Below are 25617 nucleotides of genomic sequence, written 5' to 3' on the forward strand. Positions count from 1 at the left end.
GAATGAACGGACTTGACCACAGACGATGAACAGACAGTCCGCTGAAAGCTTGCGCGATGACGTGTACAGCACGTACGACAGGACTAGAAAAACGACGTCCAATACACTGCAATGCAACCTTCGGCCGTGTAAATCCTTTCTGAGCATTCGCCATACTTAGTCCGTCCAACTTGCCTACACACGAGCGGACTGTCCGCTGAAACCAAGTTTGGACGGACAAAACCAAGTTTGGACGGACAAAATTACGGAAATTCCGAAAGACTTAGTCCGCCAGACTGTCCGCTGAAAAAGTCCGCTGAAGCCCACACACGAGCGGATTCTCCGCTGAAACACGGTTCAGCGGACTAAGTTGGGCAGACAATCCGCCCGTGTGTACGCGGCCTTAAGGTTTGACCTCATATTATATGGTTTTGGTAAATCTGAAGACAAAAATCTGCAGAAAATCAAATATTGTGTATTGGGCTTAAGACTTTAATTGGGGTGTATTCATTTTTGCAACATGGTCTTGAATGAATTTATTAGGAAAAAATATATTTTTATGTGTGCAAATGACCAAATCTTGGTTGCAATCAATGGCCTGTATTTGTGGGAGTATTTTGTATTATAGTGTCCCATAGGAAATGTTGATTCTGAAAGTAAAGTAAAGGCTTTCTGACAAATCGGTGTTCCTTGCTGAATAATGAACAGACTTAAGCCTTGTACACACAATTGGATTTTCTGCTGGGAATTGTGTGATGACAGACTGTTGGCCTAAAATCCGACCATTTGTACGCTCCATCGGACAATTGTTGTCGGATTGTCCGCTGACAAATATTAGATGGCAGGCATATAAATTTTCCGCAGACAACATTCTGTTGTCAGAATTTCCAATCATGTTGGGTATCAGTTTACTCCGCGTAACATTATCTTTCACAATATAAAAAAAAAATTGGGCAAACTTTACTGTTGTCTTATTTTTTTAATTCAAAAAAGTGTATTTTTTCCAAAAAAAGTGCGCTTGTAAGACCGCTGCGCAAATACGGTGTGACAGAAAGTATTGCAATGACTGCCATTAGGGTGTTAAAAAAAAAGTGTAATGTTTGGGGGTTCTAAGTAATTTTCTAGCAAATAAAAATGTTTTTAACTTGTAAACAACAAATCTCAAAAAGAGGTTTGGTCCTTAAGTGGTTAAAGGGATTTTGCTATCAAAGAAAACTGTCTATAGAAATAGATGGCAGGCATCTAGAGGTGCCCGCATATACATACAGCCTTAATAACCATTCTGCTCTGATGGGCAAAGCTCTGATATTTCTTAATAGTGATGAATAAGATTTTCTGACCCTTCCTGCCTCCTGTACAATTTTTGGCCACTGAGGAAGCCTATTATAGTGATGGGACAATAGAAGTGTGTAGGGTGAGTTGAAGGAGAAGTTTTGGAGCTTTGATTGTAAGAGCGGGCATTGATTTGGGCATGACAGTAAGGTTTTGGAACAGCCATGGAAGAGTCTAAAAACCTACTAGTCTTTAGAGTATTCCACTTTGTAGTAGACGGCCAATTCATAGTTGGGGTCTTCCCAAGTCAGGATATGCTGAAAGTTGTTAGAAGAGAATTTAAGGTTCCTCGGAGGCTGCACAGTTGAGGCTGCAGACAAAGCACAAAGAAAATTATATTAATAAACCAATAAATATGATTTTTGATGTTAGAAGGAAGAGTTGTGATTCACTTCAGTTTAGGATTTTGGGGTCAATTTACTAAAACTGGATAGTGTAAAATCTGGTGCAGCTCTGCATAAAAACCAATTAGCTTCCATGTTTAAGCCTAGGTTCACACTGACTGTGGGAATGAAATTGTTCAGCTGAACACGCATGGTTTCATTCCCGCTTGTCAGTCCTGATTTCGGGGGCGATTTCAGAGACATCTGTGTGGGTCTCTGCACAGATGTCAATGGAAATTGCACCCCAAAAATAGTACAGAAACTACTTTTGGGAATCGGTGCACATGTGGCATCGCACCGATTCGGACGCTGCCATTGCCACCGATTTGGCATGCGATTTGACATGTCAAATCGCATGCCAAATCCCGTCAATGTGAACCAGGGCTCATTGTCAAAGCCTAATTGAACAAGCTGAAGTTAGAAGCTGATTGGGTGCTATGCACAGCTGCATCAGATTTTGCACTCTGCAGTTTTAGTAAATCAACCCCATTGCATTCACTGCATGGACCAGTCTCATAAATGTCCATAGAACAGACAAGACAAGCCTTTTTTTGGAGATTCTGGGCTCTATAAGATTATCTATGAGTGAGTGCCCTTGTGGGATGCCCAGCCTTCTGCAGCAGCCCAGATTTAACAAAACAGTGTAAAAGATTCGAAAGTGTCGTGGTTCCCAAATTTTTCCTCTTTTGGAACCCCGCATTCCTTATCACTGTTTATAAAATGCGCTATTCAACTGCCAAAAATGTTATAATATGAAAAATCTCTTATCTAACCTCTAAATAAGATTTTTATCAAACTTTTTACATTGGAGGAACCCTTTAAATCATTTTCTGGTCTCAGAGAAGCCCTGCTAAAAACGATTAATCCTATAGAACAGTGTACATTAGCATGCTCAGTAAGTTGAATAATCTTTAAATTAAAGAATACCTAGCATATTTGACATCAAGGGAAGATAATGTTTTATTTTTTAGCACCCGCTAATGCTATTTAACAAAATATTTTTTAGTAACAATCAAAAAATCGTGGTGTCCTCCTACATTGGTGGTCATTGTAGAAGTTACCCCTTACATTGGTGGTTGGTGAAAAACTGCTTCCTTGCATTAGTGGTCAATGTAATTGGGAGATCAATTTATCATTGCTCAAGGAACCCCTTGAAGCCTCAAAAGAACTTCTAGGATTCTACAGAAACCTGTCTGAGAAAGGTTTCTCTAAATTATGTAATTTGTTATTTTGAAAATCCAGTAAAAAAAAAAAAAAACACTTGTAGGTTTAACCAATCATGTTTTTGGGGTATTAAATCGTAATGGTCCCTGTAAGTGGAGGTGTGGCAGAATGTGTCCCCTTTGTCTACATTCTTTGTTCTAAGAGATGACTCTTGTTCTTATCCAAAAAGTTGGGAGGTCTTCTTAGGTTATGATCGAGAAAATGAATCATATTTTATTGTTCACAATTTAAAATAAACCTCCACGAGGCTCATAGCATCCTATAAAAACATCAATGACAGTGTTTATACAAATTATATGTTCAGCGGTGATGCCCATTACCATATACGACTGTACATTCGAAACAGGTTCAGTAACAATTTTTGTATGGAAAGGGAAAACCAATGTGTTTTGAATATCTGTAAATTATCTTCATCAGAAATATCTATCACCACCATTTAACATCTGCCAGTCTCCAGGAAGAGCTCAAAAGCCCTCCACCCAGAAGGGCAATCATAAGATTACCCAAGAGGACTGCATGGAGGTGTGAGGTGCCTACTGCCCGGGCAATCCCGTCTTGGCCCCCTGCCTCACAGTTCTTCCCTTCTCTCCTCTCCCTCCAGCTTCTGCGGTGATGTTTCAGGATAGAGAGCAGGGGAAGGGGCTAATAAATATGTGATATACCGGTCCCTTACTTTTCTAAATGAACACACTTGCTCTCTGTGGCCATTCATAACTGAAGCATAGAAAACTGTGTTTACTATGCTTCAGTGTGTGAATGAACAGGAAGCCACTCAGCACAGAGCCCTTCTCATTCATCCACTGCTCCGTGCAGCTGAGGTTGCGGAGAAAGGCATGTGTTTTTGAGCTTTTTGGGTACACACCCTAATGCAATAGGCTGCGCACACCTATGGTTGCATGGCTTGCCTGCATGAAGCACCTGGCACTCAAGCTGCATAAACACACAGTCAATTCATAGACTACGGGCCTCTGGGCCTATATGAATGAGGCATTACCTACAATTTTTTTTAAGTTGGCGACAGGGTCTCTTTAATTAATGGGGACCTTTAAGGTGGCCAAATACCTCAAGATGCTGATGTAGGATATGATATATTATGTGAATTATTCAGTATAAAAAGAAAAAGTTGGGCATATGATAGCCAAAAAGGTCAGACTTTAAAGGCAACATAGACAGTGAAAAATATAGCAAAATATACTTTATTTATAACAATATATGGTATATAGAGCAAAAAAAAAGGGTAAAGCATTAAAAACATATACATAATACACAGCAAAGATAAGCATGCATAGTGTATATAATAGTGAGTCCCTGTGCGTCAACACGTTTCGCTGTCTAGCTTTGTCAGGACACATTTAGGGATTGTTGGAGAAAAGCAGGTCTCACTATCTACAATGAAAATATATAGAAAAAAACTTCATATAACAATCACACATCTTAAAAATAGATGATCATGATATTTTAGCAACATATATGACATACAGAAATATGTTGCAGAGGAATCCATGAAAGATAGTGTCACCCATAGAGCTTCAAAAAATTCTCATCTATAGTATTCCAAATACTTGAGTGTTCGTACAAGAACGCCAACTAGAACAGTATACAATGATGATAATCATTCAAAAAAATGGGAGCTCTTTTCCAATGATGAGTATTTTGATCTTCTTTCCAATGTATTATGTTGGTTTAGATATATTGACAACGTATTTATGTTATGGGCAGGATCAAATGAAGCCCTGCATCGTTTTATGTCAATGTTGGACACAAACAATTATAACCTTAAATTCACAATGGAGTCCAATGAGAGTAGTATCTCATACCTTGACATCACAGTGAACATTGAGCCAGATGGCACAATCAGTACATCTCTATACCGCAAGCCCACAGCAGGGAATACGATCCTGCATGCGTCCAGTGCCCACCCGCATTCATTGGTGCGAAGTATGCCCTTTAGCCAATATTTACAGGAGAAACTGCTCAAGTGAGGCGGCCTTCAGGCATGAGGCCGGCCTTGTTTATGGAAGATTATTGGCTAGGGGGTATAGCAGGTCTTGCCTAAAAAAAGCTTTAAAAAAAGCACAGGGTAAGTCAAGAGATGCACTTCTATTCTCAGAACCCCAAAAAAGACTCCAATATGGTCAGATTCATAACTACTTATTCAGACCAACATAATGACAGAAACCATGAAATTAGACCTAGACAGAAGTATAGTTAAATCACACTTGTTTAATAATAAACCTAAAAAGAACAAACATAGTCAAAACATAGTCAAAATTTAGTAACTAGAATGGATAGTCAGCCAAGCTAGAAGTCAGGGATCAATGTAGTAGAACAGCAAGCTAGATCTGGAGCCAGAAGGGATGTCAGCAAAGCAAGTCTTTAAAGAGGAACACAGGAGAATGTCTCTGTGATGTTGACCAAGGCGAAGGCAGTGATCCTCTGGACTGGACAGCTTAAGTAGGCAGGAGTGATGAGCAAGAAATCAACAGCTGAGTAACTGTGGAGAGATAAGAGCTGGCAATTAGCTGACAGCTGAGCGGCCAGCTCTGAGAAGGAAGGGCTGAGCCCAGCCCTGACACATAAACAAATATGTGAAATTATGCAGAAACACTGACACTTACTTTCAGCTGACCCAATACTAATCGAATATCTAGGGACCAACCCAGAGATCGCCTTTAGATAATCAGGATCGATTAGAGACCATCTGGTGCAGTCAATATATGTGACAGACCAGGACTTTACCAATGTGGAGCATGTGACTACTGTCACCTGCTTATTAAAGGTGCTTCTGCCTTGCTCCCTAATGGATGAACTCATACAATTCTTCATATAACCTGTCAAACTAAAGGAAACATATATATCATCTTATGCCAATGTGGAGCATTCTACATTGGCAAGACCATTAGACCACTATGGAAGAGGATGAAAGACCACATGTAGTATGGTACATCTGGTCTGCTCAACACGGCCATCGGCTATCATGTGGCTTTTAAACAGATATAATCCCGATATGTTCAGATTTGCCTCCCTGGATAGGGTATATAAAGACTCACGAGGTGGCAATTTTGATCAAAGGGTTCTACAAAAAGAAACCCAATGGATATATAATCTAAAGGCTACATCATTCCCGGGTCTAAATGACATGTTGAGCTTCAGACCTTTTCTATAGATGGTCCATGGAGAGATACATATATATTTTCCTGTATATTTCTTTTTCATATATTAATTCCCTCTTAGGGATCTGTGTGACCAGTGTTTAACTTTTCTTTCTCTTGTTGTCCTTCATAGTGCAAATGTTGAAATACTAACTCTTATTATATGGGTAATGTTCTTTTTATTATTAGATTTTTTCTTTTTGTGTTCTTTTTTTTCTACTACATACAGTATGTACTATACAGTTACTTACTAAGCTCTATGATATAATATATAATTCTTAGACAGTGATATATGTATTCTTTGATTATATATTTATGATGGCACTTTAGCAATATGTTATTTCTTTCTCCTAATGGATTGTCTTCTATAGATCTGCAATACAGTCCTTGCTTAACAATACAAAAAGATTCTTCCCAGCTTTTTATTTTAATCTACTTCTTTGTTCTAGATCAGGGATATGCAATTAGCGGACCTCCAGCTGTTGCAGAATTACAAGTCCCATGAGGCATAGCAAGACTCTGACAGTCACAAGCATGACACCCAGAGGCAGAGGCATGATGGGACTTGTAGTTTGCAACAGCTGGAGGTCCACTAATTGCATATCCCTGTTCTAGATGGATGACAACCCTTATAGATATAGCTGCTGGGGCTGTGGGTGTTTGTGTGACTCAAGTATACCCCCTGTGCGCCCATGCGATCCGAGTCTGTGTGAAATCGATGTTGGGAACGGCCTGTTTGTTGGGTCTCATCTTGTGCGTTATTCTTTGTTCCTCCCCCCTCCATGCTGTCTCTGGTCTTCTGTGTGGGGCATGCGTGTTCGAGACTCTGCTTGTATGACCATGCCTTTTTCGTCCAATGCCCCCTATGGACGGCTTCGTCATTGCCGCTCGTTCCGTCAGCACTGTATGCCAGGCATGTTTATCGTTGCGTCACCTAGTGACGTCATTTGATGGCACTGTCGCTCGGCGGGAGACTTGCGCCACAAGTGTTTGAATGTGGTCGCCCCTTGTACGCACTTGAAGGGCTATAAATAGCTCCTTCCAATCTGCCCTGGTGCGGTGAGCGCACGGGTCTATAAGGTGGTTTTTCGGAATGGAAATTTTGGCTATAGTAAGTGCAAGTTATTTTAAAATCTACCTATACAACAAAAGCGCTGGGGTCTTTTTTTCCTATTTCCTTTTTTTTCTGTTTTTCAGGTGACTTTGAGGAACTGTTGAACTTGATGCAACCGAGCACCTATTTTGTTTTGACTGCAGCTTGGGCTCCCTGTTTGAGGGTTTATATGCATATAACTGGTAACCAACAAATGTCCATACTAGTGTGCCTATACAGTCCACAGTGCCCCCCCCCCCCCCCATTCCTTCTCTCCTATCTGGCTGAGGCTTTTCCATGTGGTAACCTTGAAATATACTTACCACAGAAGACTTCCGGCCCAATGAGTATTTCCTACTATCTTCCTTCAAACATTCGTATTGTTTTTTCGTTTTTTTTTTTTTGAATGACTATCATCATTGTATACTGTTCTAGTTGGTGTTCTTGTATGAACACTCAGGTATTGGGAATACTATAGATAAGAATTTTTTGAAGCTCTATGGGTGACGCTATCTGTCATGGATTCCTCTCCAAGGTATTTCTGTATGCCGCATATGTCGCTCAGATATGATGATAATCTATTTTTAACATATGTGATTGTTATATGATGTTTTACCTATATGTTTTAATTGTAGATAGTGAGACCTGCTTTTCTCCAACAATCCCTGAATGTGTCCTGACGAAGCTAGACAGCGAAATGTATTGACGCACAGGGACTCACTATTATATACACTATGCATACTTATCTTTGCCATGTATTATGTATATGTTTTTAACTCTTTACCCTTTTTTGTACCATATATTGTTATAAATAAAATATATTTTTCTATATTTTTCACTGTCTATGTTACCTTTAAAGTCTGACCTTTGTGGCTATCATATGCCCAACTTTTTCTTTTATACCAAATTTTATACGGATGTGGCTCTAGGAGTGTCTTTTCTATTTTTTCTTGAATTGTTCAGTGTATAGTTTATGGTCACTTTCCTTACACAATAAGGCCTCTTTCACATGGCACAGAACTGTCAGTTGGCAAAAGCAGGCGGTACGCTATTTATCACCTCGTGTTTGTGACGGGTTCCAGGAGAACGGGTCTGTCCGTGTGCGTCCGGCCGGCGCCACGGACTTAAGGCGTATTTTCTTTTACACATCTGTAAGTGTATTTTTATATTTTTTATCCCAAAATAAAAGGGTTTTATACTATTTTGAGTTTTATCTCCCTTTATGATTTTGATGCCCCTGCCTTTGAGTCCTTCTTTTGGACCTTGAGCCAAGTACACGGGAGCGAGCTTTTCTTCCCAAGAGCTTCTGAAGCAGCAAGGTCAGGAGGACATCGTGGAATCCCCTCCCCCGTGGCTGGAAGTGGTGCACAATTTCATAGAGCTCTGTGTGACCCTCTGTAGTGGGGGGTCATATTCGTCTGGTAAGCAGCAAATCTCAACACATGCTGGTGGTGGATTGAACACGATTTTTCTCAGTTTGGATTACATGAACATTATGTTTTATTTTTAGAGGTCTTATATTTACAGCCTTACGTCAATCATTTTGGCGTTCTATACACGGACTTATTGTTTATACACTGGGTGTTGATGTTTTATATATTTTTCGTATTTATAAGTTATGTCATGCATTCTTATTTTATATAGCGAATCACAGCAGCGAAGTTTTGAATCTAGAACAATAATACATATGTGTTCTATATTACGCACATATTTTTAAAGGGTTGTTGTACCCTATATGGTGTATATCCTAATATCACTGTACCCTATATAGTGTATATCTTAATACTACTGTACAAGTAGCTGATCACATTTTTCTTTGTTTAAGCGCGGCTTATGTTTTTTCGTTTATCTATTTTGCTTGTATGTGATACAGTGAAGCCGCAGCTGAACACCTTTGATACTTTTCATTTAAGAAATTCACAATTATTTTACACACTTCACAATCTTTCACCTTAGCGCAGTTTGTTTCCCCCTTTTTTTTCTATGGTTTGTCAAAACCAGTCCATGACCGCTGGATAATCCCATACACAGTGCCATGGCCCCAAAGCTGTGCTTCACGGCGAGCCACATAGAGGTGAATGGGGCCGTGCCACAAGTGCAATTTTAGTGTTAAATTCCTGTTAAAACATGTGTGCAGGAGGCAGCATATTGCCACCCAATTGCCTGCTAACCATGGGCCAGTCACTGCTGAAATCAGAAGCTAGGCTGTTGAAAGGGACCTTAAAGCGGAACTTCACACAAAAGGGGAAGTTCTGCTTTTTTCCTCCCCCCCCTCCCCCCCCTCTACGACTTTTGGACAATTGACCATTACCCATTCCCACTTCCAATTGCATTGCTCAGGTGATCCGAGCAGAATTTAGCCTTCGCTCTCTTTGCCCATAGCCTTCTGGGGCATGTCACAGGTCCCAGAAGGCTGCAGGACCATTTGTAAAGTGAAACGTGGCTCACACATGCACGGTGAGAAGCCAGCTGTGTAAAGCCGCAAGGAGTCACAGCCAGCTTCCTTTAGTAAATATGACAGCACCAGGAACCCGAAGACCGGTAAAGAACCGGCCTGGGTGAAAACGGCGCTGGGTCCTTGAACAGGTAAGTGCCCAGTATTTGTAGCTGCTGCCCTTTTATTTCTTTCTTTCATTTTCCTCAAGCAAAGCAAAACAATAAGAAAGTGGCACTGCCTATTATTGTCTGTAATGGAGAGAATACCCCCCATTTAGGGGTCACAGGGGTGTTCTTATCATGTATTTGTAATTTATGACATCTCCGCTGGCAGTGAGTTGATAGAAAAGTAAAACGATTAAAAGTAAAACACGTACCTATTATAGGAAGGACACAAAACTGCAGCAGAACTTGTAGACAGGTCATCACTCCTGCAGCACAACACATATTTAAACACAAATTTTAGTAAAACAGTATTAAAAAAAAATTGTTGCATAATAACACATATCCATGAAACACAAAGAAAGACACAGAGTAAAAAGACCTTGGAAGTAGTTCAGCTTTGATTTCAGAAATCTGTAATGATGAGTGAGTTGATGGATGTGTAGTACACGCTTGTGTGATTAAAAGTCTCATGCCTGTTTTTAAACTTTTTGTGGCTGGTCCATGCAAGATTTCGAGATACTCTTGCGTTTTTTCCCATTGTATTTTTTTTCTATCGCTAAAAGAGTGACGGCAGCATTCTATCTGGTTGTTTTGTTTTTACATTACATTTTTGTTTTGGGAACTATGAAATATCTCCCCCCACATTTGTATCTAAATGTTTGTCCCATGCTTTAGTCTTCTCATTGTTTGTATGTAGTAACAAGAATATGTCTGAACCTACTGCAACAGCCCTCTTGTGTGTTGTGGCCAGGGGTGGACTGACAACTCATGGGGCCCCCGGGCAATAGGAGATTATGGAGCCCCCAGGCAATCCAAGATTATGGGGCCACACAGTATATACACACACACAGTATACACATACATGTACACACAGTATACACAGACATGTTTCTATTGGCTGAGAAGGTATTGGAGAGGTGGGGCAGCTATAATCTCAGGATTTTTAGACCAAAAGGATGTCGGTAAGGGACATTTCAGAGACAGATGTAAAAAAAAAAAAAAAACACAGATTTTTACATACTGTCCCTGGTTTTACTGAGGCTGGCAACCCTGATGGGGCCCCCTTGTGGCTCGGGGCCCTCGGGCAGCGCCCGAGTGGCCCAATGGTCAGTCCGTCCCTGGTTGTGGCTGTTGTATTTTAGTAGGAACGTGAAAGTAAGGGTGACAGAGGGTTAAGTTATCGTTGGTTTTGAGGAATGTCAGTGACAATTTACCAATGTACACAAATGTTGTATTGTTTGCCATTCTTTGCAGGTTAAATATGAAGGACAGAGTAATAACTTTTGTTTATAAGTATCTTTTCAGGTCCAAGCAGTTTCTGAATGTGCATGCACATAGAAAGCAGGTGTGGGTAGATAGCTGTACACATGCATAAATACACACGCCTGAGAAGGTAAAAGTATCATAGGCTATTTCACTGTTTTATTGTTTTTTTCTGCACCACTCTAAACCCTGCGTGTCTTCTGCCAGTCTGTAATGAGGAAGAAAAAGGGGGAATGATAGTGGTGAGAATGGTAATTTTTAAACCAATAATACTAACCACTCTAATTCTAGTCAAGTTTTTGATCTAGTGGGACAACTGTTTTTCTTTGATGGAATTTGGATCAGCAAGCAGCAGTCCGGAGAAGGAGGCTCCCATCCCAAATGCTAAGAATCTTTTTGTCAAGGGTTGCAGGTATTACACTCCAGATGGTAAGCCACGCAGTGACCACGGTCATTGAGTTAGGTTTGTTTGGAGGTCAACCAAAAATGGGGTTGTACTTTTCTCAGCAACTGTCGACATTCTCAGCTGATGGGGTAGGTACAGTCACTGTAACATAAGCTTCAAAAGGTCCACCACAGGGTTCATGAGTCCTTCCAGGACCCTGACACAATAACCGGTTTACATTCTTTCCAACCAAGTGACTAGGTCATTGTAAGGAAGCTTGAGGGACGAGTAAACGCCAGCCACTGCAAGAAGCTGCTCAACTACGCCAAAGGATGAGGAATATCTTTGTTTATTTATATTTTTAAAGTGCATTTTCCAACTAGCTAAGAAAGCAAACAGGACACATGGTTGGGTCTACTCCGAGTCTCCACCGAGCTCTAGTACTCCAGCAATGACAGCGGTACATGCTAGATGTGATGTTCATATTGGTATGAGGAGTTTTGAAAACTAGTAAAAACCAAACAGACACTTGTCAATAAAATTTAACGATACATTTCTAGAGGGTAAAATTAGTTATAATTTTAACAATATCTCTGGTTCTTGCCAGCTTTGGTATCGGGACAACTAGGTAGCCGACAAGTGTGCTTCAACTTTAGTTTGGTATTAATGCGGATCTACAGCTTATAAGGTAATTCCTCTAATGCAAGAGGTTCATGTGTGCTGGTGAAACTTGTCCCACTGTATGTCACGGCCGATTGTGAGGATCTGATGGCACGAGAGAATGTAAGAATGGCAGGGACAGCTGGAAGGGAATTGTTCACCAACCCCGACCAGGTCTGGGCATGGTTTCCTGCTTGTACACGGTGGGGACTTGAGCTTATTAAACGACTGAACAATTTCTCATCCATTGTGGATGGAATGTTTAATGTAACTGTTGACGCTACAAGGAAGTTCCCACAGGAATAACGGCAAATCAAGACCTTTTTATTAAAAGATGGCCCATGATTATCTGTTGGCATCCAAGGGGGGTTCCTGTGAATTCATAGGTAAAGATCGTTGTACCTGGATCGGGGGGGTACTAGTGACAAAGTTCAGGCACATATGGATAAGGTTTAGATCCCTGCATGGCAAAGCCAGAGCTGTAGCTAGTGAGGGTTGGAATGCTTTTAAGAGTTTGGGAAACTTTGGGGATTTTTTATTTTCCACTGGATCATGGTTGAAGGAAGTAGGGGTACATATACTCATGTTGTTTTTATTTCTGTTCAATCTATATGTTGAGGGGCTCCTGTTGCCTGATGGAATGAGTGAACAGAGCCCAAGCAGATGACCACATCTTCCTCTCTGAGATGAGACGCCCCTTACCCTGGCCTGCGTATAAGTCTATATATACTAGGGTGACCAGATGTCCCCGGTTTCAGGGCACAGTCCCCGGACTGAGGACACTGTCCCCAGACCAAGTCTGTCCCCGTTTTCGACTTCAACAGGAGCTGGGGCAATTTTCAAACACAGTCAGTGCAGAATAAAAAAAACTAATTCTGAACTACACTCCCCCCCACTCCTACTAGCTTAAGGGGTGTATTTTTTCCATTATCTGTGTCCCTTTCTGATGATGATGTGCTGATCAGAGCGGATGGACTATTTCTTCAGTTTCTGGCACATGCCCATTCAGCTCCGCTCACATTTTCTTCTGCCTTGGCTCAAATCTTGGCCAGCCGCCTGCCTGATTATCTCCTTGCCTTCCCCGGCAGAGTCATTTTCCTCTGCTCCCCACCCAGTAGTAGCCGATGCCCGGTGAGTGAGATCTGAGAGGCTGTGAGGCCGGCGGAGGCGGCGATGGGCAGAGAGGGGCAGCTGAGCTCAGCTGATGATGTCCAGCAGCAGGAATAGATGGGAAGCAGATCCAATCGTGGGGCTGCCAGTGCCTTCAAGGCTTCAACACAGGTGTGCTTTGGGGGTGTCTGTGAATAGACTACATTGCACTGTGCCGGGTCTCTCTGGCATAATGGATGGTATCAGAACTCACAGGCAGTGGGCACTTATTGGTCATAAGTTAACAAAATCAGCACCCAGCAGCCATGTTATGTGACACGCTGAGTGCCTGCTGCCTTTGAGTTATCATAATGCTGATGATCTTAACCAGTTTCCGAACGCCTGATAGCAGATTTACTGCTACAGGGGGGTGGCACTACGCAGGATCACTTATATATGTGATCCTGCATTTCTGGGTGTCAGAGCCAATCAGCAGATCCAGCGGACTCGCTTAGTGGTCTGCCTATGTAAACAGGGCAGTTCGCCATTCTGTCAGTGTGGAAGACATTGATCCTGTGTTCCTGCAAAGCAAGTACAGGGATCTATGTCTTCCCTTAGTAAAAGCACCTCCCCCACAGTGATAAAACACTTGTTAGGCACACATTTAACCCATTGATTGCCCTAGATGTTATCCCATTCCCAGCCAGTGTCATTAGTACAGTGACAGTACATATTTTTAGCACTGATCACTGTATTAGTGTTACTGGTTTCCACAAAGTGTCAAAAGTGTCATTTAGTGTCTGATTTGTCCACCGCAATATCGCAGTCCCGCTATGAGTCGCTGATTGCTGCCATTACTAGTAAAAAAAATATGTCCCCGGATTTCATTTTAAAAATCTGGTCACCTTAATATATACTGAGACAGTATAAATAACAGGAGTAAAACCATTCAAGAGAGGATTCTGCTAAGCTCAAGGTGATACCAGCGTTTGTCAGTGTTACTTGGAGAAATACAAAGCCTGTTTTCCCGGCATTATATGAGAGAGCTGTATTTGTGCTTTTAAGCGCAAATAAGTTATAGGAAGAAGCATAAAATTTCCCTGACATAAGTGATGTGCTGGAGGAGTATGCTCCAGCACATCACTTATGCAAATGCATACGGACTGAAACCTGTTTTTAACATACTGTTAGACAGGTTAATTTGGTTGTCTGCGAGCTGGTTTGTAAGTAAGCCTGGGTTTTTCCTGGGCATTCCCCAGACATTGTTGTTATCTGATTCAGCCTTCCAATGCCGCTTACTGCTATAGCCAGCTGTAGATGGGGGGCGGTGGTGAGTTTTTTCATATCATATTTGTATTGGTCCAGCAATGCACCAACACCTTTGCAGCCATTGTGCTACACGCTGGGTGTTTGATGTGCTGCATGTACCTTTAAGGAGGGGTGGCTCCCCTTCAGTCCACCTGCCCTCATCTATCCATTAGAATGGATGTGCCTCCACTGTGGGAACACTCATATTTTAGTGTTAGTACCACAGATACCAGGGTGCCTTGACGAGGCTCTGTGGCTTACGCATGCGTTTGCAAATGCGTGCGGACTAAACCCCTGTTTTTAACGTACTGTTAGACAGGTTAATTTGGTTGTCTGCGAGCTGGTTGGTATGTAGGCTTGGGTTTTTCCTGGGCATTCTCCAGGCCTTGTTGTTATCTGATTCAGCCTTCCAATGCCCCTTACTGCTATAACCAGCTGTAGATGGGGGCGGTGGTGAGTTTTTTCATTTGCTGGAGGAGTATGGAGCGTTAGAGACTGCAAATACAGGAATACAAATATCTTTTCATTTGTTTAAAGTCAATTTTCTGGGCATTCCATGTCCCCTTTACCCCATCCAAGTTAAACCCCTCAATAAAGCAAAAAAAAAAAAGCTGATGGACTTTTCATTGTTCAGTGAGGAGTGACTGGAAGTGAATGCCAGGCTGTGCAGGGTGACAAGTGGAACTACTATGCTCAGCAACCCCACGGGGGAACCACTACATATATATATATATATATATATATATATATATATATATATATATACAGTATATATATGTAGTGTATATGCACACACATTTAGGATGGCTCTGTGTTGTTATCTCTGCAATGCCCTATGAGCTTCTGGTGTGATGGGCCAGTTCCAGTGCTGGAAACCCACATTCATTCTGTGCACGTTCAAAATGCACTGCAGTTGTGATCTACATCAATATTAAGTTATTGGCACCCCAAATGCAGATCACAAACACTGTGCGTTTGCCCGCACCAGATAACAGAAATACCGTATGATCTGGTTGCAGAGAGTATCCCAAAATAGTGCATGCACTACTTTTGGTGTGGTGCAATTTCAGCTCATTCAAAATAAATAGGCTGGAACTGCACCGCACAGAAGTGCATGTGAATCGCACAGGAACACGCAGCTCTTTCCTGTGCGATTCCCAGTGTGGACTGGCCCTAAGTGCATTGACACTTCTTCCTAGCTCTATTTATTACCACATGTGGTAACCTTGGCTTTTCCATGTGGTAACCTTGAAATATACTTACCACAGAAGACTTCCGGCCCAATGAGTATTTCCTACTATCTTCCTTCAAACATTCGTATTGTTTTTTCGTTTTTTTTTTTTTGAATGACTATCATCATTGTATACTGTTCTAGTTGGTGTTCTTGTATGAACACTCAGGTATTGGGAATACTATAGATAAGAATTTTTTGAAGCTCTATGGGTGACGCTATCTGTCATGGATTCCTCTCCAAGGTATTTCTGTATGCCGCATATGTCGCTCAGATATGATGATAATCTATTTTTAACATATGTGATTGTTATATGATGTTTTACCTATATGTTTTAATTGTAGATAGTGAGACCTGCTTTTCTCCAACAATCCCTGAATGTGTCCTGACGAAGCTAGACAGCGAAATGTATTGACGCACAGGGACTCACTATTATATACACTATGCATACTTATCTTTGCCATGTATTATGTATATGTTTTTAACTCTTTACCCTTTTTTGTACCATATATTGTTATAAATAAAATATATTTTTCTATATTTTTCACTGTCTATGTTACCTTTAAAGTCCGACCTTTGTGGCTATCATATGCCCAACTTTTTCTTTTATACCAAATTTTATACGGATGTGGCTCTAGGAGTGTCTTTTCTATTTTTTCTTGAATTGTTCAGTGTATAGTTTATGGTCACTTTCCTTACACAATAAGGCCTCTTTCACATGGCACAGAACTGTCAGTTGGCAAAAGCAGGCGGTACGCTATTTATCACCTCGTGTTTGTGACGGGTTCCAGGAGAACGGGTCTGTCCGTGTGCGTCCGGCCGGCGCCACGGACTTAAGGCGTATTTTCTTTTACACATCTGTAAGTGTATTTTTATATTTTTTATCCCAAAATAAAAGGGTTTTATACTATTTTGAGTTTTATCTCCCTTTATGATTTTGATGCCCCTGCCTTTGAGTCCTTCTTTTGGACCTTGAGCCAAGTACACGGGAGCGAGCTTTTCTTCCCAAGAGCTTCTGAAGCAGCAAGGTCAGGAGGACATCGTGGAATCCCCTCCCCCGTGGCTGGAAGTGGTGCACAATTTCATAGAGCTCTGTGTGACCCTCTGTAGTGGGGGGTCATATTCGTCTGGTAAGCAGCAAATCTCAACACATGCTGGTGGTGGATTGAACACGATTTTTCTCAGTTTGGATTACATGAACATTATGTTTTATTTTTAGAGGTCTTATATTTACAGCCTTACGTCAATCATTTTGGCGTTCTATACACGGACTTATTGTTTATACACTGGGTGTTGATGTTTTATATATTTTTCGTATTTATAAGTTATGTCATGCATTCTTATTTTATATAGCGAATCACAGCAGCGAAGTTTTGAATCTAGAACAATAATACATATGTGTTCTATATTACGCACATATTTTTAAAGGGTTGTTGTACCCTATATGGTGTATATCCTAATATCACTGTACCCTATATAGTGTATATCTTAATACTACTGTACAAGTAGCTGATCACATTTTTCTTTGTTTAAGCGCGGCTTATGTTTTTTCGTTTATCTATTTTGCTTGTATGTGATACAGTGAAGCCGCAGCTGAACACCTTTGATACTTTTCATTTAAGAAATTCACAATTATTTTACACACTTCACAATCTTTCACCTTAGCGCAGTTTGTTTCCCCCTTTTTTTTCTATGGTTTGTCAAAACCAGTCCATGACCGCTGGATAATCCCATACACAGTGCCATGGCCCCAAAGCTGTGCTTCACGGCGAGCCACATAGAGGTGAATGGGGCCGTGCCACAAGTGCAATTTTAGTGTTAAATTCCTGTTAAAACATGTGTGCAGGAGGCAGCATATTGCCACCCAATTGCCTGCTAACCATGGGCCAGTCACTGCTGAAATCAGAAGCTAGGCTGTTGAAAGGGACCTTAAAGCGGAACTTCACACAAAAGGGGAAGTTCTGCTTTTTTCCTCCCCCCCCTCCCCCCCCTCTACGACTTTTGGACAATTGACCATTACCCATTCCCACTTCCAATTGCATTGCTCAGGTGATCCGAGCAGAATTTAGCCTTCGCTCTCTTTGCCCATAGCCTTCTGGGGCATGTCACAGGTCCCAGAAGGCTGCAGGACCATTTGTAAAGTGAAACGTGGCTCACACATGCACGGTGAGAAGCCAGCTGTGTAAAGCCGCAAGGAGTCACAGCCAGCTTCCTTTAGTAAATATGACAGCACCAGGAACCCGAAGACCGGTAAAGAACCGGCCTGGGTGAAAACGGCGCTGGGTCCTTGAACAGGTAAGTGCCCAGTATTTGTAGCTGCTGCCCTTTTATTTCTTTCTTTCATTTTCCTCAAGCAAAGCAAAACAATAAGAAAGTGGCACTGCCTATTATTGTCTGTAATGGAGAGAATACCCCCCATTTAGGGGTCACAGGGGTGTTCTTATCATGTATTTGTAATTTATGACATCTCCGCTGGCAGTGAGTTGATAGAAAAGTAAAACGATTAAAAGTAAAACACGTACCTATTATAGGAAGGACACAAAACTGCAGCAGAACTTGTAGACAGGTCATCACTCCTGCAGCACAACACATATTTAAACACAAATTTTAGTAAAACAGTATTAAAAAAAAATTGTTGCATAATAACACATATCCATGAAACACAAAGAAAGACACAGAGTAAAAAGACCTTGGAAGTAGTTCAGCTTTGATTTCAGAAATCTGTAATGATGAGTGAGTTGATGGATGTGTAGTACACGCTTGTGTGATTAAAAGTCTCATGCCTGTTTTTAAACTTTTTGTGGCTGGTCCATGCAAGATTTCGAGATACTCTTGCGTTTTTTCCCATTGTATTTTTTTTCTATCGCTAAAAGAGTGACGGCAGCATTCTATCTGGTTGTTTTGTTTTTACATTACATTTTTGTTTTGGGAACTATGAAATATCTCCCCCCACATTTGTATCTAAATGTTTGTCCCATGCTTTAGTCTTCTCATTGTTTGTATGTAGTAACAAGAATATGTCTGAACCTACTGCAACAGCCCTCTTGTGTGTTGTGGCCAGGGGTGGACTGACAACTCATGGGGCCCCCGGGCAATAGGAGATTATGGAGCCCCCAGGCAATCCAAGATTATGGGGCCACACAGTATATACACACACACAGTATACACATACATGTACACACAGTATACACAGACATGTTTCTATTGGCTGAGAAGGTATTGGAGAGGTGGGGCAGCTATAATCTCAGGATTTTTAGACCAAAAGGATGTCGGTAAGGGACATTTCAGAGACAGATGTAAAAAAAAAAAAAAAACACAGATTTTTACATACTGTCCCTGGTTTTACTGAGGCTGGCAACCCTGATGGGGCCCCCTTGTGGCTCGGGGCCCTCGGGCAGCGCCCGAGTGGCCCAATGGTCAGTCCGTCCCTGGTTGTGGCTGTTGTATTTTAGTAGGAACGTGAAAGTAAGGGTGACAGAGGGTTAAGTTATCGTTGGTTTTGAGGAATGTCAGTGACAATTTACCAATGTACACAAATGTTGTATTGTTTGCCATTCTTTGCAGGTTAAATATGAAGGACAGAGTAATAACTTTTGTTTATAAGTATCTTTTCAGGTCCAAGCAGTTTCTGAATGTGCATGCACATAGAAAGCAGGTGTGGGTAGATAGCTGTACACATGCATAAATACACACGCCTGAGAAGGTAAAAGTATCATAGGCTATTTCACTGTTTTATTGTTTTTTTCTGCACCACTCTAAACCCTGCGTGTCTTCTGCCAGTCTGTAATGAGGAAGAAAAAGGGGGAATGATAGTGGTGAGAATGGTAATTTTTAAACCAATAATACTAACCACTCTAATTCTAGTCAAGTTTTTGATCTAGTGGGACAACTGTTTTTCTTTGATGGAATTTGGATCAGCAAGCAGCAGTCCGGAGAAGGAGGCTCCCATCCCAAATGCTAAGAATCTTTTTGTCAAGGGTTGCAGGTATTACACTCCAGATGGTAAGCCACGCAGTGACCACGGTCATTGAGTTAGGTTTGTTTGGAGGTCAACCAAAAATGGGGTTGTACTTTTCTCAGCAACTGTCGACATTCTCAGCTGATGGGGTAGGTACAGTCACTGTAACATAAGCTTCAAAAGGTCCACCACAGGGTTCATGAGTCCTTCCAGGACCCTGACACAATAACCGGTTTACATTCTTTCCAACCAAGTGACTAGGTCATTGTAAGGAAGCTTGAGGGACGAGTAAACGCCAGCCACTGCAAGAAGCTGCTCAACTACGCCAAAGGATGAGGAATATCTTTGTTTATTTATATTTTTAAAGTGCATTTTCCAACTAGCTAAGAAAGCAAACAGGACACATGGTTGGGTCTACTCCGAGTCTCCACCGAGCTCTAGTACTCCAGCAATGACAGCGGTACATGCTAGATGTGATGTTCATATTGGTATGAGGAGTTTTGAAAACTAGTAAAAACCAAACAGACACTTGTCAATAAAATTTAACGATACATTTCTAGAGGGTAAAATTAGTTATAATTTTAACAATATCTCTGGTTCTTGCCAGCTTTGGTATCGGGACAACTAGGTAGCCGACAAGTGTGCTTCAACTTTAGTTTGGTATTAATGCGGATCTACAGCTTATAAGGTAATTCCTCTAATGCAAGAGGTTCATGTGTGCTGGTGAAACTTGTCCCACTGTATGTCACGGCCGATTGTGAGGATCTGATGGCACGAGAGAATGTAAGAATGGCAGGGACAGCTGGAAGGGAATTGTTCACCAACCCCGACCAGGTCTGGGCATGGTTTCCTGCTTGTACACGGTGGGGACTTGAGCTTATTAAACGACTGAACAATTTCTCATCCATTGTGGATGGAATGTTTAATGTAACTGTTGACGCTACAAGGAAGTTCCCACAGGAATAACGGCAAATCAAGACCTTTTTATTAAAAGATGGCCCATGATTATCTGTTGGCATCCAAGGGGGGTTCCTGTGAATTCATAGGTAAAGATCGTTGTACCTGGATCGGGGGGGTACTAGTGACAAAGTTCAGGCACATATGGATAAGGTTTAGATCCCTGCATGGCAAAGCCAGAGCTGTAGCTAGTGAGGGTTGGAATGCTTTTAAGAGTTTGGGAAACTTTGGGGATTTTTTATTTTCCACTGGATCATGGTTGAAGGAAGTAGGGGTACATATACTCATGTTGTTTTTATTTCTGTTCAATCTATATGTTGAGGGGCTCCTGTTGCCTGATGGAATGAGTGAACAGAGCCCAAGCAGATGACCACATCTTCCTCTCTGAGATGAGACGCCCCTTACCCTGGCCTGCGTATAAGTCTATATATACTAGGGTGACCAGATGTCCCCGGTTTCAGGGCACAGTCCCCGGACTGAGGACACTGTCCCCAGACCAAGTCTGTCCCCGTTTTCGACTTCAACAGGAGCTGGGGCAATTTTCAAACACAGTCAGTGCAGAATAAAAAAAACTAATTCTGAACTACACTCCCCCCCACTCCTACTAGCTTAAGGGGTGTATTTTTTCCATTATCTGTGTCCCTTTCTGATGATGATGTGCTGATCAGAGCGGATGGACTATTTCTTCAGTTTCTGGCACATGCCCATTCAGCTCCGCTCACATTTTCTTCTGCCTTGGCTCAAATCTTGGCCAGCCGCCTGCCTGATTATCTCCTTGCCTTCCCCGGCAGAGTCATTTTCCTCTGCTCCCCACCCAGTAGTAGCCGATGCCCGGTGAGTGAGATCTGAGAGGCTGTGAGGCTGGCGGAGGCGGCGATGGGCAGAGAGGGGCAGCTGAGCTCAGCTGATGATGTCCAGCAGCAGGAATAGATGGGAAGCAGATCCAATCGTGGGGCTGCCAGTGCCTTCAAGGCTTCAACACAGGTGTGCTTTGGGGGTGTCTGTGAATAGACTACATTGCACTGTGCCGGGTCTCTCTGGCATAATGGATGGTATCAGAACTCACAGGCAGTGGGCACTTATTGGTCATAAGTTAACAAAATCAGCACCCAGCAGCCATGTTATGTGACACGCTGAGTGCCTGCTGCCTTTGAGTTATCATAATGCTGATGATCTTAACCAGTTTCCGAACGCCTGATAGCAGATTTACTGCTACAGGGGGGTGGCACTACGCAGGATCACTTATATATGTGATCCTGCATTTCTGGGTGTCAGAGCCAATCAGCAGATCCAGCGGACTCGCTTAGTGGTCTGCCTATGTAAACAGGGCAGTTCGCCATTCTGTCAGTGTGGAAGACATTGATCCTGTGTTCCTGCAAAGCAAGTACAGGGATCTATGTCTTCCCTTAGTAAAAGCACCTCCCCCACAGTGATAAAACACTTGTTAGGCACACATTTAACCCATTGATTGCCCTAGATGTTATCCCATTCCCAGCCAGTGTCATTAGTACAGTGACAGTACATATTTTTAGCACTGATCACTGTATTAGTGTTACTGGTTTCCACAAAGTGTCAAAAGTGTCATTTAGTGTCTGATTTGTCCACCGCAATATCGCAGTCCCGCTATGAGTCGCTGATTGCTGCCATTACTAGTAAAAAAAATATGTCCCCGGATTTCATTTTAAAAATCTGGTCACCTTAATATATACTGAGACAGTATAAATAACAGGAGTAAAACCATTCAAGAGAGGATTCTGCTAAGCTCAAGGTGATACCAGCGTTTGTCAGTGTTACTTGGAGAAATACAAAGCCTGTTTTCCCGGCATTATATGAGAGAGCTGTATTTGTGCTTTTAAGCGCAAATAAGTTATAGGAAGAAGCATAAAATTTCCCTGACATAAGTGATGTGCTGGAGGAGTATGCTCCAGCACATCACTTATGCAAATGCATACGGACTGAAACCTGTTTTTAACATACTGTTAGACAGGTTAATTTGGTTGTCTGCGAGCTGGTTTGTAAGTAAGCCTGGGTTTTTCCTGGGCATTCCCCAGACATTGTTGTTATCTGATTCAGCCTTCCAATGCCGCTTACTGCTATAGCCAGCTGTAGATGGGGGGCGGTGGTGAGTTTTTTCATATCATATTTGTATTGGTCCAGCAATGCACCAACACCTTTGCAGCCATTGTGCTACACGCTGGGTGTTTGATGTGCTGCATGTACCTTTAAGAAAGGGGTGGCTCCCCTTCAGTCCACCTGCCCTCATCTATCCATTAGAATGGATGTGCCTCCACTGTGGGAACACTCATATTTTAGTGTTAGTACCACAGATACCAGGGTGCCTTGACGAGGCTCTGTGGCTTACGCATGCGTTTGCAAATGCGTGCGGACTAAACCCCTGTTTTTAACGTACTGTTAGACAGGTTAATTTGGTTGTCTGCGAGCTGGTTGGTATGTAGGCTTGGGTTTTTCCTGGGCATTCTCCAGGCCTTGTTGTTATCTGATTCAGCCTTCCAATGCCCCTTACTGCTATAACCAGCTGTAGATGGGGGCGGTGGTGAGTTTTTTCATTTGCTGGAGGAGTATGGAGCGTTAGAGACTGCAAATACAGCAATACAAATATCTTTTCATTTGTTTAAAGTCAATTTTCTGGGCATTCCATGTCCCCTTTACCCCATCCAAGTTAAACCCCTCAATAAAGCAAAAAAAAAAAAGCTGATGGACTTTTCATTGTTCAGTGAGGAGTGACTGGAAGTGAATGCCAGGCTGTGCAGGGTGACAAGTGGAACTACTATGCTCAGCAACCCCACGGGGGAACCACTACATATATATATATATATATATATATATATATATATATATATATATATATATATATATACAGTATATATATGTAGTGTATATGCACACACATTTAGGATGGCTCTGTGTTGTTATCTCTGCAATGCCCTATGAGCTTCTGGTGTGATGGGCCAGTTCCAGTGCTGGAAACCCACATTCATTCTGTGCACGTTCAAAATGCACTGCAGTTGTGATCTACATCAATATTAAGTTATTGGCACCCCAAATGCAGATCACAAACACTGTGCGTTTGCCCGCACCAGATAACAGAAATACCGTATGATCTGGTTGCAGGGAGTATCCCAAAATAGTGCATGCACTACTTTTGGTGTGGTGCAATTTCAGCTCATTCAAAATAAATAGGCTGGAACTGCACCGCACAGAAGTGCATGTGAATCGCACAGGAACACGCAGCTCTTTCCTGTGCGATTCCCAGTGTGGACTGGCCCTAAGTGCATTGACACTTCTTCCTAGCTCTATTTATTACCACAAAAATTCTTTGAAAGGTTCTTAATCTTCAAAGGTTTGAGGCGTAAAACAGGAAAATATTTATATTATAATATCGATGGATCGCAGCCAGCAGGCTCCACAACAGGCTACTTTTGTAGCCTTTGTTTTACACAGGATGGGCCTTTCATATTTATTGTACAACAAAAAACTTCATAGACCCTTCAGAGTGCGCAAATGTCATTTTTCCTATACATCTTCAGGCCACCATTGTATATAATGATCTGTAGATGAGCAATAGAAATCCCTGTATATCTTTATCCAGGAAACTTAAAAATGCTACAGATTGGGAAAATGAATTGTAGGGAAAGGAAAAATTCTTTAAAAACATTAGTATTTCTCCAAGAGAAAATATACTGCCTACATACATACCGTGACCAGCAGTGCAATCATGGAATAATGGAATAAAACATCCTTTACTAAACTTTGTAGCGTAATGCTATTTCAGCTTTCTTTATTTGAATGCCTACCACTGTCTACAGTAAAGAATGTTTAAGCATTCTTTTGTCATTAAAAAAGCATTAGGGATTGGTTACTTTAAAGCAGGGGTCTCCAAACTGTGTCCCAAAGACCAGATGCGGCTCTTTTCTTGCTTTTATACAGCCCTTAAGGGACTATCTAATCCACCGATACAAATAATAGCACATAATTCCCCCCATTGACACCAATGAACGGCACAATTCATCCCAATGACACCAACAATGGGACACAATTCTTCCCAATGGCAACGGTGATGGGGTATAATTTCTCCCAACAACACCAACCAAGGGCACCTTTGATGGAGGACACAATTTTTCTAATGACACCAATGATGGGACACAATTCCTTCCAATAGCATTTAACCACTTAAAAACTTTTCGATTGCATCGCTTTAACTGACAATTGTGCGGTCTTGCGTCATTGTACCCAAACAAAATCTATGACTTTTTTTTTTCCACAAATAGATATTTATTTTGGTGGTATTTAATCACCTCTGTGGTTTTATTTTTTTTGCGCTATAAACAAAAAAAAGAGCGACAATTTTGAAAAGAAAGCAATATTTTTTCTTTTTTTGCTATAATAAATATCCCCCCAAAAATATATACAGGCATAATCCACTTTTAAGCACACAATGGGGTTTATTTACTAAAGCTGGAAAGTGCAAAATCAGGCTCACTTCTGCATATAAACCAGTGAGCTTCTAATCTCAGTAAATAAACCCCATTGTGTACTTAAAAGTGGGGTATTTTCTGTGTATTTGTTCCTATTATAAATAATTGAAACACGTGGCGCTAAACCAAGTGACTATTACACCACTAAATATTATACTACAAAGTGCATCAGATATAGCTCAAAAAAAATTGTATACAGAAATAAAATTAAAAAAAATGATTAATAGTAAATAAACATTAAATAAAAATAAATAACCCAGTGAATAAGTGAAAAGGTCCGATCGGAATATGTTGTCGTAAAATCCAATCGTGTGTGGGCTCTATCGGACTTTTTCTGTGGGAAATTCCGACGGAAAAAATTTGAGAGCTGGATCTCAAATTTTCTGACAAAAAAGTCAGATCAGACATTTTCCGATCATTTGTAGAGAATTTCGATCGGACAAAGTGCCACACATGCGCAGATCAAATTATGAGACCAAAGCTATTGGCTACTAGCCTCAACATAG

General features: G+C 41.5%; 1 protein-coding gene across 1 annotated transcript in view; it reads right to left on the reverse strand.

Moving 5' to 3' along the window:
* Positions 1-25617, reverse strand: part of LOC143981838 (interferon alpha/beta receptor 2-like) — a 62751-nt gene that overhangs the window by 32583 nt on the left and 4551 nt on the right. Inside the window, exons 3-4 of the mRNA XM_077479968.1 lie at positions 9977-10030; positions 1498-1621 (exon numbers count right to left, since the gene is read on the reverse strand). Of these exons, the coding sequence (XP_077336094.1) occupies positions 1498-1621; positions 9977-10030 (178 nt within the window). The remainder of the gene's footprint in view (positions 1-1497; positions 1622-9976; positions 10031-25617) is intronic.

This window comes from Lithobates pipiens, unplaced genomic scaffold (assembly GCF_037356315.1).
Source record: "Lithobates pipiens isolate NorthernLeopardFrog02 unplaced genomic scaffold, aLitPip1_a1.2 Scaffold_16, whole genome shotgun sequence".
In the NCBI taxonomy this organism is placed as follows: domain Eukaryota; kingdom Metazoa; phylum Chordata; class Amphibia; order Anura; family Ranidae; genus Lithobates; species Lithobates pipiens.